Source organism: Mobula birostris, chromosome 11 (genome assembly GCF_030028105.1).
Source record: "Mobula birostris isolate sMobBir1 chromosome 11, sMobBir1.hap1, whole genome shotgun sequence".
Taxonomy (NCBI): Eukaryota; Metazoa; Chordata; class Chondrichthyes; order Myliobatiformes; family Myliobatidae; genus Mobula; species Mobula birostris.
Window position 1 is genome coordinate 64,296,270 of NC_092380.1, and position 21,816 is coordinate 64,318,085.

A 21,816-nucleotide genomic window follows, 5' to 3' on the forward strand; every position below is an offset into this window, starting at 1 on the left:
GGCACTTGCTTCGGGAGGAGACTAGACTTGCTCCAGCCAGATGACATTGGCTCACAATACCTACGGTGACTTTGTTAACTCTCTTGCACCGAACGGCTGAAAGCCGGAGACTATAAACTGCCGGTTCAGCCGAGAGTAAATTGCCTCTAATCACCAAGCCCGAGGGACACGGGAAAACAGGGAACCAAAGGGAAACAGGGAGTCGACGGTCCGGATCGTAACATAAACAAAGTAAATTTAAAGGGACCCCGATCCAGACCATGACACTTTTAAATGTAAGTTGTGCTTCAGTTCAGAACTGTTTTTGAATGCTTTCTTGTAAGGGTCCACAAACTAAACAATCCCTCAATGCATCAATAAGCCCATCACTGAACTGACGATGCTCGGACAATTTCTTCAGTTCAGCCCTGTCAGCTGAAATGCACTCCCCTTCCTTTTGACTCTACTTATGAAATCTTAAGAGTTCTGCAATCAACAACAATTCTGGTTCTAAATATTCCTGCATTATGTTCATGATATCAGCAAAGGTAATTTTGGCTGGTTTGGTTGCAGAAGTTAAACTTCTAAGCAAACTGTATGTTTTTCCACCTAGTGTGCTCAGTAACAGTGGAACTCACTTTTCACAGACTATTCCATTTGTTTCAAAATACTGCTCAAATCATTCAGTTATCTTCGAATCTGGATGAGTATGCTGCAGTTGTTACCAACTTCATTAAAACCTGAGTGGGCTTCCTACAAAGTGAATCCCAATAGCATGAATGGCAGCAATGCTTCACTACCAGATGAACTCAACGCCTTCTATGACCGGTTTGAAAGGGAGTATATAACTACAGCTGTGAAGATCCCTGCTGCACCCGGTGACCCTGCGATCTCTCTCTCAGAGGCTGATATTAGGCTGTCCTTAAAGAGCGTGAACCCTTGCAAGGCGGAAGGTCCCGATGGAGTACCTGGTAAGGCTCTGAAAACTTGTGCCAACCAACTGGCGGGAGTATTCAAGGACATTTTCAACCTCTCACTGCTATGGACGGAAGTTCCCATTTGCTTCAAAAAGGCAACAATTATACCAATGCCTAAGAAGAATAATGTGAGCTGCCTTAATGACCATCACCCGGTAGCATTCACATCTACAGAGATGAAATACTTTGAGAGATTGGTCATGACTAGACTGAACTCCCGCCTCAGCAAGGACCTGGACCCACTGCAATTTGCCTAATAGGTCAATGGCAGACACAATCTCAATGGCTCTTCACATGGCCTTAGACCACCTGAACAATGCAAAAACCTATGTCAGGTTGCTGTTCATCAACTATAGCTCAGCATTTAACATCATTAACATCAATTGCATCCTTCTCACTGACGATCAACACTGATACACCTCAGGAGTGTGTGCTTAGCCCACTGCTCTACTCTCTCTATACCCATGACTATGTGGCTAGGCATAGCTCAAATACCATCTATAAATCTGCTGATGATACAAACATTGTTGATAGAATCTCAGATGGAGATAAGAGGGCTTACAGGAGTGAGATATCTCATGGGTTGGAGTCGCAACAACAACCTTGCACTCAACGTCAATAAGATGAAAGAGCTGATTGTGGACTTCAGGAAGAGTAAGACGAAGGAATACATACCAATCCTCAGACGGATCAGAAGTGGAGAGAGTGGGCAGTTTCTAGTTCCTGGGTGTCAAGATCTCTGTGGACCTAACCTGGTCCCAACATATTGATGTAGTTATAAAGAAGGCAAGACAGCAACTATACTTCATTAGGAGTTTGAAGTGATTTGGTATCTCAACAAATACACTCAAAAACTTCTATAGATGTACTGTGGGAAGCATTCTGACAGGCTGCATCACTGTCAGGTATGGGGTGGGGGCACTACTGCACAGGACCAAGAGAAGCTGAAAGGTTGTAAATTTAGTCAATTCCATCTTGGGTACTAGCCTACCAAGTACCCAGGACATCTCCAAGCAGCAGTGTCTCAGAAAGGCAGTGTCCATTATTAAAGACCTCCAGTACCCAGGGTATGCCCGTTTCTCATTGTTACCATCAGGTAGGAGGTACAGAAGCCTGAAGGCACACACTCAGCGATTCAGAAACAGCTTCTTCCCCTCTGACATCCGATTCCTAAATGGACATTGAACCTGTGAAGACTACCTCACTTTTTAAATATATTTTATTTTTGTTTTTTGCATGCTTTTAAATCTATTCAATATATGTCTACTGTAATTGATCTACTTATTTATTTTTTATTATTTGATTTTTTTCTTCTTCTTCTTCTATATTATGTATTGCATTGAACTGCTGCTGCTAAGTTAACAAATTTCATGACACATACTAGTGATAATAGACCTGATTCTGATTATCTGTTGTGCAATTGAACATGTCTATCTTTCCAATGTAGCCAGCCATTTTGCTTATTTTTTATTTATTATTATTATTGTTGTTGTTACCTAGTACTTTTTGTTTATGAACCCATAAATTTCATCTTTTTCTGCCTTTTTTTTTTAAAAACTCATCTTTCTCTCCTCTTGTGAAAAAAAAGTGAGGGCATTTATTTAAACTGGAACATCTCGCTGGACGTCAACAGGTGGATAGTTGACTCAGGTTCATTTAAAACTTCCTCGTCGCCACTGGTATGTTTTATAACTCCGAAAACTAATTGAAAGAAAAACATGGGAGAGCTGGGGTTAACTCACGCATGCTTCATTTTTACTTTTAGTGAGGCATGCACATATGACGTGGCGGTGTGGTGACACACACATATGATTTGGTGATGTAATGACGTGTGCCAATCACATACTTTTACAAATAACCTGTGAATTATGTAAACAACAAAGAATGCTTTATCAAACAATAGATTTGCAATATTAATGGAATATTAAATACATAACTCAGACATTACCTGGGAAAGTTGATATTTGTTATAATATGTTTACATGGTTATCGGATTTAAAACTTAGGTTTGTTTTGAAATTCTTCAATATAATATGGTTGAAGGGTGACTTCCTCCTTCCTGGAAATTAGTGGTTGTTATCCCTATATTGAAACCTGGTAAAGAGCAATTAGATCCTTCCAGTTATTTCACTAACTTCATATGCACGTAGATAATGGAATGAGTTTCTTATTTTAGGGAAAGTAGAGGGAAATTAGTTGTATACCAGTCTTGATTTCATAAAGGGAGAATGACCAGGGACTCAGTCGTAACAGTGTTCTCTGATGCAGAGAAAGCTTATGACTTGTTATGGGCACAAGGGTTGTGGTTTAAACTGAAAAAGATGGGAATATGTGGTAGAATGTTCAATGGGATTCCTGGTTTTTTTTTACGTAATAGGAAGATACAAGTTAGGGTGGGAACAACATTCTCTAAGGCAGTGGTCCCCAACCTCTGGGCCGCGAAGAATGCAGTGGTGCAGCGGTAGTTGGAATGCACACAGCACATCTCTAAGAAAAAGCTGAAATAAACAAGCTAATTAATTAGTTTCTAGGTATGTGGATGGACACAAGGCTAACATGGAAGGTGTATGTGAATAAAATTCTAGAGAATTGTAAAAAAGCTCTTATTGTGCTCAGTGCTTAGTCGGATGCGATTCGATCTTCCATGGTTTTTCTCTTTTGCCTACGCTTGATTTGGGCCTTCAGGAAAGGACCAAGATAAGGAGAGATTGTATAACTGCGGCACAGGAAGTTCAGCAATATATGCAAGGCAGATACTATGGCTTCTTGTATATCTACACAGATGGCTGAAAAGATCCAGTGACAGGTCATACAGGTGTTTCGGTTTATGTTCCAAAGTTTCAGGTGACTATTAAGAAAAAATTATCAGATACTTTGATCTGAGATGGTTGCTATCATTTTAGCCTTGGAATGGGTTGAAGAAGTACGCCCTGATCATGTATTTCTGTGCTCTGACTAGTTGTCATTTTTGACATCTATTAAAATTTCAGATTGTTGAGGTTGCAGGATCTAGGCTTGTGCACAAATATCTTGCGGGTCCCTGCCCATGTTGGGGTTGAAGGAAACAAGCTGGCAGACATTCTAGCCAAGCAATCACGTAAATTCAAGGACATAAATGTAGTGCTGCCTTTACATAAAGGGAGACTGATAGCCATAAAAGGGAACTGAAAGCCACAGCTCTATAAAACTCTGGTTGGACTGCACTTGGAATATTGTAACACACATCAAAGTTGCTGGTGAATGCAGCAGGCCAGGCAGTATCTCTAGAAAGAGGTGCAGTCGACGTTTCAGGCCGAGACCCTTCGTCGGGACTAACTGAAGGAAGAGTGAGTAAGGGATTTGAAAGTTGGAGGGGGAGGGGAAGATCCAAAATGATAGGAGAAGACAGGAGGGGGAGGGATAGAGCCAAGAGCTGGACAGGTGATAGGCAAAAGGGGATATGAGAGGATCATGGGACAGGAGGTCTGGGAAGAAAGACAAGGTGGGGGGGGGGATGCAGAGGATGGGCAAGAGGTATATTCAGAGGGACAGAGGGAGAAAAAGGAGAGTGAGAGAAAGAATGTGTGCATAAAGATAAGTAACAGATGGGGTACGAGGGGGAGGTGGGGCCTTAGCAGAAGTTAGAGAAGTCGATGTTCATGCCATCAGGTTGGAGGCTACCCAGACGGAATACAAGGTGTTGTTCCTCCAACCTGAGTGTGGCTTCATCTTTACAGTAGAGGAGGCCATGGATAGACATGTCAGAATGGGAATGGGATGTGGAATTAAAATGTGTGGCCACTGGGAGATCCTGCTTTCTCTGGCGGACAGAGCGTAGATGTTCAGCAAAGCAGTCTCCCAGTCTGCGTCGGGTCTCGCCAATATATAAAAGGCCACATCGGGAGCACCGGACGCAGTATATCACCCCAGTCGACTCACAGGTGAAGTGTTGCCTCACCTGGAAGGACTGTTTGGGGCCCTGAATGGTGGTAAGGGAGGAAGTGTAAGGGCATGTGTAGCACTTGTTCCGCTTACATGGATAAGTGCCAGGAGGGAGATCAGTGGGGAGGGATGGGGGGGACGAATTGACAAGGGAGTTGCGTAGGGAACAATCCCTGCAGAATGCAGAGGGGGGGGGGAGGGAAAGATGTGCTTAGTGGTGGGATCCCGTTGGAGGTGGCGGAAGTTACGGAGAATAATATGTTGGACCCGGAGGCTGGTGGGGTGGTAGGTGAGGACCAGGGGAACCCTATTCCTAGTGGGGTGGCGGGAGGATGGAGTGAGAGTAGATGTACGTGAAATGGGGGAGATGCGTTTAAGAGCAGAGTTGATAGTGGAGGAAGGGAAGCCCCTTTCTTCAAAAAAGGAAGACATCTCCCTCGTCCTAGAATGAAAAGCCTCATCCTGAGAGCAGATGCGGCGGAGACGGAGGAATTGCGAGAAGGGGATGGCGTTTTTGCAAGAGACAGGGTGAGAAGAGGAATAGTCCAGATAGCTGTGAGTAGGCTTATAGTAGACATCAGTGGATAAGCTGTCTCCAGAGACAGAGACAGAAAGATCTAGAAAGGGGAGGGAGGTGTCGGAAATGGACCAGGTAAACTTGAGGGCAGGGTGAAAGTTGGAGGCAAAGTTAATAAAGTCAACGAGTTCTGCATGCGTGCAGGAAGCAGCGCCAATGCAGTCGTCGATGTAGCGAAGGAAAAGTGGGGGACAGATACCAGAATAGGCACAGAACATAGATTGTTCCACAAAGCCAACAAAAAGGCAGGCATAGCTAGGACCCATACGGGTGCCCATAGCTACATCTTTAGTTTGGAGGAAGTGGGAGGAGCCAAAGGAGAAATTATTAAGAGTGAGGACTAATTTCGCTAGACGGAGCAGAGTGATGGTAGACGGGAACTGATTAGGTCTGAAATCCAAAAAGAAGCGTAGAGCTTTGAGACCATCCTGATGGGGGATGGAAGTATATAAGGACTGGACATCCAGAATATTGTATTCAGTTTTGGTTGTCTTATTATGGGCATGATGTGGAAGGTTTGAGAGGATACAGGAGAGATTTACCAGGATGCAGCCTGCATTGAAATGCATGTCCCATGAGGATACAGTAGATAATCAAGTGAGGATGTGAAGTGACGTGATAGATGTGTACAAGAATGTAAGAGGCATAGATCAAGTGGGTAGCCAGACTCTTATCCAGAGCAGAAATAGCTAATCTGAGGGGCATAACTTTAAGGTGATTTGTGCAAAGTACAGGGGGAATGTCAGAGATTTTCTCACAGAGAGAGTGATGGAATGTGCTGGTAGAGGAAGATACATTTGGGACATTTAAGAGACTCTTAGATAGGCACATTGATGATCGCAAAATAGAGGGTTCTGTGGGAGAGAAGGGTTTAAATTTATCTTAGAGTAGGTTAAAAGGTCAACGCAACATAGTGAACGAAGGGGAATTTTCTCTGCTATAATGTTCTGTATTCTCCCCAACTGAACCAACTGGCTCCGATTATTCATCAATTAAATAATAGAGAGTAAAATGAAACATAACAAGGGACAAATAAATATGTTAGAAGATAATGTGTGAGACAATGAAAAATGAGATAAAAAAATCAGTGGGAAATAGAAAAGCAAGAAAACAATGAGACCTGACTGGCAACTATCATGAAATAGAATGATAGAGCATGTATTAGACAAGGAAGCAATTCCACAATTGTACTAGACTATTGGCAAAGCGACACTTGGAATTCTATCAAGCAAGGTTGCTGCATCTGCAGTGAGACCAGTTCAAGAAAAGTTCACCACATTAATCTGACAATGAAGAGGTTATTGTATAACAAATGATTAATTTGGTTGGGCTGTATTCATTGGAGTTTAGAAGAATGAGAGGTAATCTTATTAAAATGTAACATTGTTAAGTATGCCTGACAGGATAGAATTTGAGAGGGTGTTTTTTTTTCCCTTGTGGGGAGTCTAGAACAGAAATATATTTTCAGAATAAGCGTTCTTATTAAGACAGAAGAGGTGAAATTTCTTCTCGCAGAGGGTTGTGGATCATTGGATTTCCCTACATCAGATTTCTAGAGGCTGAGTTGTTAACGAGATGGATTTTTGGTCTATAGGAAGCTGAAGATTATAAGAAACATGAGCTGAGACTATATCAGTAATTATCTTATTGAATGGACGATCAGGCTTGATGTGTGAAATAGTCTACGCTTGCGTGTTATTTCTTATTTTCAATGACCAAGTCTAGTCAGGATGCTGAAGGATATTTGTAAGCTGATGCTGAGCTGAACTTGCAAGTGAAAACATACTTACAGTGCCAACAACATTAGGACAATTTACTATAGTTGACACATCTTTGAGATGTGGGAGGGAATCACAGCACCGAGGGGAAACCCATGTGGTCACAGGGAGAATGTGCAAACTCCACCCAGACAGCTTTGGAGGTTGGGAATGAACTCAGTTCACTGGAGCTGGAAGGCAGGAGCTTTATCAGTTATACCACTGTGCCACCAAGGATATGTAAAACTTCTGCAGTGCAGTTGGAGTTGCACTCATCCAGGAAAGAATAGAGTTTAGCCAATACACTGCTGATGTGCTTTGTAGATGGTGGAAGGATTTTGGGGAGTTAAAATGTGTTTCACTCAAAGTGATGGGCACATACCAAATGTCTTTAGCTTCCTGAGCAAGTAGAGGCATTGGTGACCTTTCCTGGCCTTGGCATCCACTGGATGGACTAGGGATAGGCTATTACTGATGTTCTAGGATCTTGAAGTTCTCAACCCTCTTGATCTCAGCACCATTTATGTAGACAGGAGCATGTGCACCCTCCCTGAATTTAATGACCAGCTCTTATGTTTTACTGACATTGAGGGAAAGACTGTTGTCATCACAGTATGTTACTAAGCTCTCTGTCTTCTTCCTGTTATTTGAGATATGGCCCACTATAATGATATCATCAACCTATATGGAGTTAAAGCAGAATTTGGCCATACATTCAGTCGGGGTCTAAGGACACAGCCATGTGGGATACAGTAGTCTAAAGTAGGTATTTCTACTGTCCAAATATTGCAAAGGTGTGTAGGGCCTGGGAAATGGTATCTGCCGTAGACCTGTTTTGGCAATAGGTGAATTACAATGGGTTGAGATTGTCTGGAAGACTGGAGTTAATGTGTGTCATGACCAGCTTATCAAAGCACTTCATGATGATGGATGTCAGAGCCACCTGCAGGTAGTCATTAAGGCATGTTACCTTGTTTTTCTTAAATATGAAGATGCTAGTGGTCTTCTTAAAGCAGATTGGAACCCAAGATTGAAGCAGGGAGAGGTTCAAAATGTCTGCAAGCATCCCCGCCAGATGATCTTTCCAGGTTCACTCTCTGTTAGACAATTCTTACGTCTGCAATAGTGGCACAGGATCTAAGGACATAGCCAGGGACACCATTCAGGCCTGATGCTTTCCCGGGGTTCACTTTCCAGAAGTTTGATCTTACATCCACACCAGTGGCTATAGGTTCAGGAGAATTGGAGGCTGTTCAGGGGTTAGAGATATTCCAATCCCTTCTGTTCAAAATGTGCATAGAATAAGGGATGTGCTGTTGTCAGCAAAGCTGCCTGACTTCGTGTTGTAGACTGTTATAGCATGTAAGCCCTGTACAACTGGCAAACGTTCAGGACTCAATTTTAGACTGGTATTGGTTCTTGGCATGTCTGATAGCTTTATACAGGCCCCATCTCAACTTCTTGTGAAGATCAGTCAACTGATTTAAACACTGCAGTCCTAGACTTCATTAGGGGATGGATCTTCCAGTTCATCCATAATTTCAAGCTTGGGAACATCCAGATTGTCCTCGTTTGGACATAGTTTTCAAAACAATTACTGATAAAGTCCGTAAAGGTAGTGACATGCTTATCTAGGGTGGTAGCTAAGTCTTTGGACATGAATCAATGTATCAACTCAAAGCAGTCAATAAAGAACCTCATCTGTTTCCTCAGACTAGCACTATATGACTGTCTGGACTAGATCCTCAAGTTTCAGTTGCTGTTTGTATACAGGGAGTAGGAGCATAGCCTCGTGGTCTGATTTAACAAAGAGTGGATGTGTGTTGGGGAGGTAGGTGACTCGACAGACATTTTTGATGGTTGTGTAGCAATGATTGAGGGTGTTTAGGCCCCTGGCGGGACACGAGATGTGCTTGTAGAATTTTGGTAACACACTCAAGGTTGGCTTCAGCAACGAGGAAGAGGGCCTCAGGACAACCCAATCGAAGGCTGTTGACCACAGAGCATAGTTCATTGAGCGCAGGCTTCGTGTGTGTCTGGGTTGACATGTACACCGCCACTATGAGAGCTGAAATGAGCTCTCATGGCAACTAATGTGGATGGCACTTCACTGTTAGATATTTCAGGCTGGGTAACCAGGAACTCACCAGCAATGTCATATGCAAGGACCGCGGGAAGCTGAACCCCTCTGTTTCTAACTTTGCCCAAGTACTCTGTACGGTCCATCTGGTGAATTGGGAATCCCTCAGGTTGTGTGGCATAGTCAGATGAAACAAGTGAATTCCATGTTTCAGTGAGACATGTCACATTGCACCCCTCAGTACCCTTTATGAGGTTGATCTGGTTAAGGGAGATTTCCATTTTCCTCCCATGTCCCACAAACCCAAGGGTTGATAGGTTAATAACCTCTAATTTGTAGGTAGTTGTAGAATTTGCAGGGAGTTGATGGGAATGTAGGGAGAATAAAATGGATTAAGCTGGAAGTATGGTAAATGGGTGCCTAATGGATTCAGGAAAACCCTAAGGCATTCTACATGTACGTGATGAACAGGAGGTTGACTAGAGTGAGGACAGAACCACTCGGGGATAAAGAGGAAGTGGTTGGAGAAGTCCTTAAGGAATACTTTGCTTCAATGTTCATCGGGGAGAGGGACTTTGATGAATTCAAGGTCAGCATAGAACAGGCTAATGCATTGGAGCATGTTGAGGTTAAGAAAGAGGTGGTGTTGAATCTTCTGACAAACATTACGATATATAAATCCCTTCAGCCAGATGGTACACGTAACACACACAAAATGCTGGAGGAACTCAGCAATCTAGTCAGCATCTACGGAAAATAGTAATCAGTCGACGGGTCTTGGACCTAAACATCAGCTGTTTACTCCTTTCCATAGATGCTACCTGGCCTGCTGAGTTGCTCCAGCATTTTGTGTGTGTTGCTTGGATTTTCAGCATCTGCAGATTTTCTCTTGTTTGAGATGGCTCATGTGCCAGTTTACTACGGGAGGCAAGGGAAGAGACTGCTGGGGCATTCTTTGCACCTTCCCTGGCCACAGGAGTAGTACCAGAAGATTGGAATACGGCAAATGTTGCTCTGTTCTTTAAGAAAGGTGATAGAGATAATCCTGGGAATTATAGAATGGTGAGTCTTAGGTTAGTAGTGGGATATTGGAGAGGTTTCTCGGAGATAGTATTTACAAGCATTTGGAGGTAGTCAGCATGACTTTGCGAGGGTTAGGTCACGCCTCATGAGCCTGATTGAGTTTATCAAGGAGGTGCTAGAACAGATGAATCTAGGTGATAAAACAGGATGTAGTGTATATAGATTTTAATATGGTGTCTGACATCCAGAAAGTCGCGAGGCATGGGACACATGGAAACTTGTATTCAGAAATGACTTGCCCATAGAAGACAAAAGCTAGTAGTATATGGAGTGCATCTGCCTAAGATCAGTAACTAGTGGTGTTCCACAGGGATCTGTTAACCATATAACAATTACAGCACGGAAACAGGCCAACTCGGCCCTTCTAGTCCGTGCCGAACTCTTACTCTCACCTAGTCCCACTGACCTGCACTCAGCCCATAACCCTCCATTCCTTTCCTGTCCATATAGCTATCCAATTTAACTTTAAATGACAACACCAAACCTGCCTCAACCACTTCTGCTGGAAGCTCGTTCCACACAGCTACCACTCACTGAGTAAAGAAGTTCCCCCTCATGTTACCCCTAAACTTTTGCCCTTTAACTCTCAACTCATGTCCTCTTGTTTGAATCTCCCCCACTCTCAATGGAAAAAGCCTATCCACATCAACTCTATCTATACCCCTCATAATTTTAAATACCTCTATCAAGTCCCCCCTCAACCTTCTATGCTCCAAAGAATAAAGACCCAACTTGTTCAACCTTTCCTCTGTAACTTAGGAGGTGAAACCCAGGCAACATTCTAGTAAATCACCTCTGTAGTCTCTCAATTGTATTGACATCTTTCCTATAATTCGGTGAGCAGAACTGTACACAATACTGCAAATTTGGCCTTACCAATAACTTATACAATTTCAACATTACATCCCAACTCCTATACTCAATGCTCCGATTTAAAAAGGCCAGCATACCAAAAGCTTTCTTCACCACCCTATCCACATGAGGTTCCATCTTCAGGGAACTATGCACCATTATTCCTAGATCCCTCTGTTCTACTGCATTCTTCAATGCCCTACCATTTACCATGTATGTCCTATTTTGATTAGTCCTACCAAAATGTAGCACCTCACATTTTTCAGCATTAAACTCCATCTGCCATCTTTCAGCCCTTTCTTCTAATTGGTCTAAATTCATTACCCACAACTCCACCTATCTTAGTATCATCTGCATACTTACTAATCCAATTTAGCACCCCATCATCCAGATCATTAATATATATGACAAACAATATTGGACCCAGTACAGATCCCTGAGGCACACCGCTACACACCATCCTCCAATCTGACACACAGTTATCCACCTCTACTCGCTGGCGTTTCCCATCCAGCCACTGCTGAATCCATTTCAGGGATCCATGTTCTGGGATCCATTCTCTTTGTGACTTTTATAAATGACGAATGAGGAAGTGGAAGGAAAGGTTAGTAAGTTTGCAGATGACATGAAGATTGATGGTGTTGTGGATTGTGTAGAATATTGTTGTAGGTTACAATTAAATACAGACAAAATGCAGAGCTGGACAGAGAATTGACAGATGGAGTTCAGTCTGGCAAAATGTGAAGTGATGCTCTTTGGAAAATTAAACTTGAGGACAGAGTACATGGTTAATAAGAGGATTCTTGGTAATATTGAGGATCAGAGGATTTTGGAGTCTACTTCCAAAGTTCCCTGAAAGTTGCTATGTAAGTGGCTAGGGTGGTTAAGAAGGCCTATGGTATTTTAGCTTTCACTTGTCACAGGATTAAGTTCAATAGTCTTGAGGTAATGTTGCAGGTCTATAAAAGTCTGCTTAGACAACACGTGAAGTATTTCATTCATTTCTGCTCACCTCATTTTAAGAAGAACGTGGAAGCTTTAGAGAGGGTGCAGAGGAGATATACCTGGAAACTGTCTGGATTAGAGAACAAGAAAAAATCTGCACATGCTGGAAATTCAAGCGGCACACACAAAAAGCTGGAGGAACTCAGCAGGCCAGGCAGCATCTATGGACAAAAGTACAGTTGACATTTCGGACCGAAATCCTTCTGCAGGACTGGATTAGAGAACATGTCTTACGAAGAAAGGTTGAGCTAGCTAGTGCTTTTCTCTTTGAAGTGAAGGAGGATGAGAGGCAACTTGATAGAGGTGTATAAGATTATAGAGTGGACAGCTAATGTCTTTTTCCTCAGAATGACAATGGCCAATACTAGTGAACATCCATTTAAGGTGAGTGGAGGAAAGCTTACGGGAGTTTTTGGATAAATGTTTGTTTATTTTTACACATAGAGTGACAGGTGCCTGAATGCCCTGTTGGTAGAGGCTGATAAAATAAGGGCATTTAAGAAACACTTAGATAGGCACATGGATGTAGGAAAAATGAGTTACATAGAAGGAAAGGATTAGATTGGTTGTGCAGTAGATTCGAATAGGTTCGCACAATATTGTGGACCAAATGGTCTGTACTGTGCTGAGTTCTAATAGTCTGGTGGAACCATTGGCCTGTTTCCATTCTGTATCTCCCTATGACACATCACTCCATGTTTTTGTTGGGAAACTTTTGGTCAAAAATCAGAGGGAGCTGGTCAATTTCAGTTGCTGGTAATGACAATTACTGATATTTGTGCAATTTGAATACTATTTATCAGTCCATGCCTTGTTGCATATAAGAATATGTGTCTTCATTTGTTGTGTTGGGAATATAATTGAACATCATACAAATAGCAGAAATTCTCCACTCTGATAATAGTAGAGGGAAAGCCATGATTGAAGCCGCAGGTGAAGTTGCTTGGATGAAACTTATAATGTCCATAACATTCGTGATTTCTGTTGAAACACCAGGTCCCATTTCAAACTGTTGATATTGCTTATTGTGATTTGATCTATTACCCAGTCTTTTTGATTGCAATCAATAATTTTCAGTTCCAATTATTTTGCAATTTCTCTCTTATTGTTATAATCGATCATCTTTCTGATTATTGACACTAAGGACTCTTTATTGACTAACCTTCCACTTCTTATTTGTAATCACTTCACCTCTACAACAACTTATCTATACTGTAACAATAACCACTAGCCCATCCTATTAACTGTCGAGCTGTAATTGTTCCAGTTATTCATCAGGGAATGTTAATCATCAAATCCCTTCAATCAACAATGGGATGAAACTCGAAGTGATTACTGATTTCCGTTGTTGCTACCCTGGAAGTTCATTAGTGATCTTACTCGAATTATCAAACACTAATATTTGAAATATTCAGCAAGGTGGTGAGCTTCCTACGTGAGCTTCAAATGGCAAAGTAATTTCACTGTCACTATCTTATTGTTAAACCTGGAACACATACACACTCAATATTTTGTGATAATAAATTACAAAAGTTAACCTGCTTGCAAGTTCAGCATAGCCCAGTCTGTAACAACACTGTTACTGCTGCTCAGCGGTGACTGGCTGTTTTTTTTTTCCTTCTCTCCCTATCACTCTCTCTTTCATGATGGAATAACCCCAACTCGGGACTTGCCCAGAAATGAGACGACTCTTACCGTCGCGTCTTGCCCCGCGTAGTGCCCGATCACTCGGGCGCCTCCTGGATGCTTTTTGCTGAACTCGCTGATATCGTAGACCTTCCTGTTAATCACCAGCCAACGGTCGCTGCGGGTGCAATGTTTCTGCACTTCATTCCAGGTAAAGAATCGGTGCCGACCACAATCTGTACTCGAGCCCATTATATTTGGAGGACGGACGGTAACTCACTTCACCTGGACTGTGCCTCACGCCTCTCCTCACCTCCGACCCGGGCTTCACGCTCTTCTCTTCATCTCCTAGCTTTCCGCTTGAATTTTCGACCATTCCCTCCTCCCTCTCCTTCTTCCCAACTTCAGTACCACGTCCAGCGGCAGACGGCAAGTTGCCGCCCCTGAAAGCTGAAGATAATTGCTATTGGATGGTTTCTCCATCCGCCGCCACTTTCTACGGTGATTAGTCAATGGAACCATCAATCATTCATTCAGCTCCCTATTGGCGGATAGTTCAAAGATTAATCTGAAAAACTTCTTGTATTATTGGTTGATAGATTCTTCAATTCTTAATTTCTATTGGTCTAGTAATATCAACTACTCTCACGCGGTTTCGAGCTTGCCTTTCATTGGCGGCTAAATGGACATCAGATTTTCTCAAAGAGGCAGAGGATGAAGGAAATGACCTGTTTCGCTGGTGTTTGACGAAACTAGTTTTATTATCGGGTTAAATCAGATTTGCTACATTCACACACACACGAGGAATTCTGCAGGTGCTGGAAATTCAAGCAAGACACGTCAAAGTTGCTGGTGAACGCAGCAGATGCTGCCTGGCCTGCTGCGTTCACCAGCAACTTTGATGTGTGTTGTTTGCTACATTCAGTCAGGTTGCGAGGAAATGGGGGCGGGACAAAGCGTGCCGCGAAGAAGAGTACGCTGACGATTCAGGCTGCATTTCAAGGCTGCACTGTTCATGAAAAAGACGAGAAAGGGTCTGGTTGCAGGTCTTTCACAGTCTTTGCAGGAGAGATCTATTCCTATAAACCAAATACTCCTTATATTCGCAAACGTAGCAGAATGCTTCATCTAGAATCGATTAGTCTAAAGGAGAAGTCTGTGCCTTCAGATACGTCACCCATCTTGTAACAAAACCTCGACCGAAATGGGAGCATTTAAGCCAAATAGGGAAACAAGAAAAACTGAAAATCGTCCCAACCGAAAGCATATGAACGAACAACAGCCTGGTTATAAACGATCATTGTGCTGCCGAAATAGAGAACGCAAGAGTAGATATAAATACAAGATGTTAGAAAGACAAAAAATCGCGAAAAATACCACAGTTAACATGTCAGATGGGTGTCCTTAAACATATAGACTAAAGAAGAAGGCTAAAAGGACATTCCGAAAAGGAACGAATATAAGCAGCTGCTGCTCCTTACAACACGTGTTTGGGAAGTGGAGCTGCAGCCGGATGACCTTCCGCTCGTACTGGAGCATGAGGAGGTGATAAATAGGAGTACCAGGAAGGTAGACACTCCTAAACTGCAGGAGGCAGGTAGCTGGGTGACTGTCAGTAGAGGGAAAGGAGATAGGCCGATAGCGCAGAGTACCCCTGTGGCCGTTCGTTTCCCTGAGTGATAAGTATACAGTACCGTTTTGGATAATGTTGGTGGGGTTCGACCTGTCAGGGGAAAGCCGCAGAGACCGGATTTCTTCTTCTTTTTCAATATTTTTATTGATTTCTTACATAAAAGAATACAGAGTACAGTAAGATATATAATATATATCGATTACAATATATTGGAATCACAAATATAGTTTCATTATCCCATGTCCATATACATTAAGTTTAAACATAATATTGAAAATATATACTTCTATTATACAAAAAAAATCTAGACCCACCACCAGAAAAAAAACAGCTGTTTGGTTAAAAAAAGAAAAAGAAAAAATCCTTATCATATAATAAAACATATTGTTAGCCAACGTCTGTGCTTAATAGCAAATCAAAGATTTTGAAAATAATTCAAAAAAGGTCCCCACAACGTCAAAAAATCTCGTCTAGGTTCAGAAATTGAACAGCAAATCTTCTCTAAGTTTAAGCATGACATAACATCATGTAACCAATGAGTATGAGCAGGCGGAGTGGCATCCTTCCACTTCAGCAACAATGCCCTCCTGGCTGTAAGAGACATAAAGGCCAAAATATGCAAATCATGTGTCTCCAAAATAATATCATTTCCTCCAACAATACCAAATGAGGCAGTCAAAGCATTAGGTTTAAAATTTACTTTAAAAAGCACCGAAAACGTTTGGAACACTTCCTTCCAATATTTTTCAAGACTCGGACAAGTCCAAAACATATGAATTAGTGAAGCTTCTCCATTGTTACATCTATAACAATAGGGAGCTATATCCAAATAAAAGCAAGAGAGCTTACCTTTAGTCATGTGGGTCCTATGAACCACTTTAAATTGTAGAAGGGAATGACGGGCACATAGCGATGAGGTATTAACCAGTTTAAAAATTTCATTCCAAGTATCCTCAGAAATTGGAATCTGTAAATCTTGTTCCCAGAGATTTTTAATTTTGTTTAAAGGAATACTTCTCATTCCCAACAACATACCATAACTATTAGATATTGATCCATTATGGAAGAGTTTCAGGTTGAAAATTGTATCAAGTAAATTCTTATCTGGACTTTTAGGAAATGTATGTGCTTGAGATCACAAAAAAAATCTCTAATTTGTAAATACTTTATACTTTATACTTTATTGTCGCCAAACAATTGATACTAGAATGTACAATCACCACAGTGATATTTGATTCTGCGCTTCCTGCTCCCTGGATTACAAATATTAAATATTAAAAATATTGAAAAATAGTAAAAATTAGTAAATATAAAAATTTAGATTATAAATCATGAATAGAAAATAGAAAAATGGAAAGTAAGGTAGTGCAAAAAAACCGAGAGGCAGGTCTGGATATTTGGAGGGTACAGCCCAGATCCTAGTCAGGATCCGTTCAGCAGTTTTATCACAGTTGGAAAGAAGCTGTTCCCAAATCTGGCTGTACGAGTCTTCAAGCTCCTGAGCCTTCTCCCGGAGGGAAGAAGGACGAAAAGTGTGTTGGCTGGGTGGGTCGTGTCCTTGATTATCCTGGCAGCACAGCAGCGTGCGGTGTAAAGTGAGTCCAAGGAAGGAACGTTGGTTTGTGTGATGTGCTGTGCCGTGTCCACGATCTTCTGCAGCTTCTTTCAGTCTTCGACAGGACAACCTCCATACCAGGTTGTGATGCACCCTAGAAGAATGCTTTCTACGGTGCATCTATAAAAATTAGTGAGGGTTTTAGGGGACAGGCCACACTTCTTTAGTTTTCTCAGGAAGTAAAGGCGCTGGTGGGCCTTCTTGGCAGTGAACTCTGCTTGGTTGGACCAAGTCAGGTCATTTGTGATATTGACCCCGAAAAACTGAAAGCTTTTGACCATGTTCTACTTGTGCACCACCGATGTAAATTGGGTCATGCGGTCCGCTACTCCTTCTGAAGTCAACAACCAATTCCTTCGTCTTGCTGACGTTGAGGGATAGGTTATTGTCTTCGCACCATGCCAACAGGTTCTTAATTTCCTCTCTGTACTCAAACTCATCATTACCTGACATACGGCCTACAATTGTTATGTCATCAGCAAACTTATATATTGAGCTTGATGGAAACTTGGCTACACAATCATGGGTGTACGGTGAGTACAGCAGGGGGCTGAGTACACAGCCTTGTGGGGCACCAGTGCTCAGAGTGATTGTAGAGGAGAGCTTGTCCCCTGTTTTTACAGCCTGAGTCCTGTCTGTGAGGAAGTTGAAGATCCAGCTGCAAATCTGAGTGCTAAGGCCCAGGTTCTGGAGCTTAGGAATCAGTTTATTTGGAATGATGGTATTAAAGGCAGAGCTGTAGTCAATGAAAAGGAGCCTTACGTATGCGTCTTTATTCCCCAGGTGTTCTAAGGAGGAATGTAGGGCCAGAGAGATGGCATCTGCCATTGACCTGTCGCTCTGGTAGGCGAATTGCAAAGCGTCGAGGTTGACCAGTAGGCTGTGCTTGATGTGTGCCACAATCAATCGCTTGAAGCACTTCATAGCAATTGATGTCAGAGCCACAGGTCCATAGTCATTCAGTAATGCCACCTTGCTCTTCTTCGGCACTGGGATTGTCGTTGCCTTCTTAAGACACGAGGGGATCTTAGACTGAAGCAAGGAGCAGTTGAAGATGTCAGCAAACACTCCAGCTAGCTTGCTTGCACAGGCCCGGAGAACCCGTCCTGGGACGCCATCTGGGCCCATCGCCTTCCTAGGATTTATCTTCAGGAAGGCCCTTCTAATGTCTTCCTCGGTGACGATATCGAAAGAAGTGGGTTTTGGGTAAGCTATACTTAGCTGACAATTGATCAAATGAAGAGAGACTATCTCCAACAAACAAATCCTGAAAACGTTTTATATCCAATCTATTCCACTCTTTAAAAATAACATCAGTTGTAGAAGGTTTAAAAAGATAGTTAGAAAAAATGGGATTTGAAAGTGATAAACTCAATAAAACAAAATATTTTCTAAATTGTACCCAAATCCTCAGGGTGTGTTTAACTACAAAATTATCAGTTAAATTACTTAAAGATAAAGGAATTGAGGATCAGAGAAGAGAAATGATAGAAAATTTATTAACACAATTAGCTTCTAAAGAAACCCAGACCGGACAGTCCTCTCGATTAATATAATATAACCAAAACGTAAGATTCCATATATTGACTGCCTAGTAATAAAACCTAAAACTGGGTAAAGCTAAACCTCCATTCTTTTTAGCTTTTTGAAGATGAACTTTATTTAATCGAGCAATTTTATTTTTCCATGCATACGAAGATATAATAGAATCCAGAGAATGAAAAAAAGGATTTAGGAATAAAAACAGGTATGACCTGAAATAAATATAAAAATTTAGGCAAAATATTCATTTTAATAGAATTAATTCGGCCAATCAATGATAAAGAGAGGGGTGACCAATTTGATAGTGCCTTCTTAACATAATTCAGGTGTAAAAAAATTGCCTTTAAAAAGGAATTTATAATTCCGAGTAATTGTTACGCCCAAGTAAGTAAACTGATTTCTTACCATTTTAAAAGGAAGGTTAGTGTTAACTAATACCAAATTATTCAAAGGAAAAAGTTCACTCTTATGAAAGTTAAGTTTATATCCTAAAAACTGACTAATGCAGGAAAGAAAAGGAAGTATGGAAGGTAAAGAAGACTTCACATTAGAAATGTAGAGCAAAAGGTCATCAGCATAAAGTGACACTTTGTGAGTAATACCCCTCCTTAATATACCAGTGATATCATTAGATTCCTGGAAAGCAATAGTTAAAGGTTCTAAGACCAAATCAAAAGGCAAAGGACTCAAAGGACAACCTTGTCTGGTTCCACGTTGAAGTTTAAATGGTTTAGAATTCTGAGAGTTAGTAAGAACCTGAACGGAGAGAGACAGATAAAGTAATTTAATCCATTGAATAAAATCGGGACCAAAGTTAAATTTTTCTGAAGCTTTAAATAAATAATTCCATTCAACCCGATCAAAGGCTTTCTCAGCAACTAAGGATATCATACATTCCGATATCTCTTTAGAAGGAGAATAAATAACATTCAATAAATGATGAATATTAAAGTGAGGGTATCGATTTTTGATAAATCCAGTCTGATCATCAGAAATAATAGATGGCAAAATATTTTCAATCCTACAAACCAAACGTTTAGATAAAATTTTAGTATCAACATTAAGTAAGGAAATTGGTCTATAAGAAGAACATTCAGTTGGATCCTTATTCTTTTTAAGAATAAGCGAAATAGAGGCTTCATAAAAAGATTGTGGCAACCTACCTAATTTAAAAGAGTCCAAAAGGACTGAGTATAAGTGAGGTATACGCAAAGAGGAAAAAGCCTTATAAAACTCTCCAGAAAATCCATCAGGACCTGGTGTCTTCCCCAAGTGCAAAGAGTAAACAACCTCAGCAATTTTCTCTTAAGAAATGGGTTGATCCAGCAATTTTCGATTATCATCAGAAAGTGTAGGAATGTTTAATTGATCTAAGAAATTATTCGTTACAGTATTATCTTTAGGAGGATCAGAACTATAAAGTTTAGAATAGAATTCTCTAAAAGTAGCATTTATTTCTAAATGATCAGATGTTTTATCACGTTTAGCTTTACAAATTTCTTTAATTTAGCTTTTAACTATAAAGGTCTTTAAATGGTTAGCCAACAGTTTACCTGTTTTATCTCTATGAACGTAAAACTGACTTTTATCTTTTAAAAGTTGAGTTTCAATTGGATAAGTTAAAAAGCAGATCGTATTTAGTTTTAATTTCAACATAATTTTATATAAAGCAGGATCTGGAACCAAAACATATTTTTGGTCTAATTGTTTCAACTGATTGACTAATTCAATTCTATCCTTATTAGCTTTTTTCTTAACACTTGCGGTAAAAGAAATAATTTGTCCTCTAATATAAGCCTTAAAAGCATCCCATAAAATAGGACTAGAAGTCTCTTCTAGTGTATTCTCTTCCAAAACGAGAATAATTTTTCTCTCCAAAAATTAAAAAAAATCCTTATCAGGTAACAGAGTTGGATTAAAACACCAGAATCTGTTTATCCTGGAGACACCCAGAAGATTTAAAGATCAAAACACAGGAGCATGACCTGAAACAGCTATTTCTTTATAGTCACAGGATCGAACTAATGGAATCAATTGGCTATCAACAAAAAAAAATCAATCCTGGAATACGTATGATGAACATGAGAAAAAAAATGAGTATGCTCTATCTGTTGGATGCAAGATGTGCCAAACATCAACTGATCTACTACATGTCAATCATTTAGAAGAAGAATGATATAAAACAGGATCTAAACAAAAGTTGAAGTCTCCTTGTAAAACCAAAGAATATAAACTTAAATCTGGTAAAAGTGAAAAAAAAAATTCAAAAAAGCCTGGATCAACTATATTCGGGGCATGCAAATTAGCAAAAACCATTAATTTATTATCTAATTTCTCTGAGACTATAACAAAACACCCATTGGTATCAGTCACTACATTATGTTGAATGAAAGAAACTGAATTGTTTATAAGAATCGAAACTCCTCTTGCCTTAGCCTGAAAGGAGGAATGGAAGGATAAACCCTTCCAATGGCTGAAAAGATGTAAATTATCACATTTATGAACATGTGCTTCTTGTAAAAAAAATAATTGAGACATTCAATTTCTTAATATAATTAAATAACTTATTACATTTCATAGGACGGTTTAATCCTTTCACACTAAAACTAAGTAAATTAAAATATGGTCCATTTTAAATATTGCTTAAAGGAGATGTTTGAATAAGAACCGCTGGAATATATATTAAATCCAAACAATGAGCTTTAAGAAAAAATAACCAAGCAACAAATGAAGCTAAGAGAACCAAACAGCTGATAGAGAAAAGAAAACCACCCCCACCCCCTGCCCAAAGAGGGAAAATCGACCAAAGGTCAGCCAACAGCTAAACCTACCATCCCTCCCAAAACAATCTACTGGCTGAGCTCCAAAGGAAAAATTTTCAAGACAAAAGTGCATTCCAACAAGACACAACAGAAAAACAGAGCAAAATCAAACATATTAAAAAACACATAAAAAATTATAGTATAAAAAATTAGAAAGAAATATGAACGTTCAACATACATTAACTTAGAAAGTATTAACTCAAAGAAAACTTACTAATATTAAATCCTTAATTTTCTAAACAAGGAAATAAAAGTACAAAAAATTTAGATACGAAGGTATATCAAAAGTAAAAAAAATTGTTCATAAGAGAAAGTAATGAACAGTTAACCTACTGATTCTAAAAAAA

The 21,816-nt window shown here is 40.5% G+C and overlaps 1 protein-coding gene across 3 annotated transcripts in view; it reads right to left on the minus strand.

Moving 5' to 3' along the window:
• The window catches only part of LOC140205142 (acyl-CoA (8-3)-desaturase-like), a 68,203-nt gene extending 53,917 nt beyond the window's left edge, over positions 1-14,286 (minus strand). For all 3 annotated transcript variants that reach the window (XR_011887762.1, XM_072272398.1, XM_072272399.1), the window contains exon 1: positions 13,927-14,286. Coding sequence is in view for 2 of the 3 variants with exons in the window: in XM_072272398.1 (XP_072128499.1) it covers positions 13,927-14,109 (183 nt within the window). In the remaining variant the exon portion in view is untranslated. The remainder of the gene's footprint in view (positions 1-13,926) is intronic.
• Between the last annotated feature and the right edge of the window lie 7,530 nt (positions 14,287-21,816).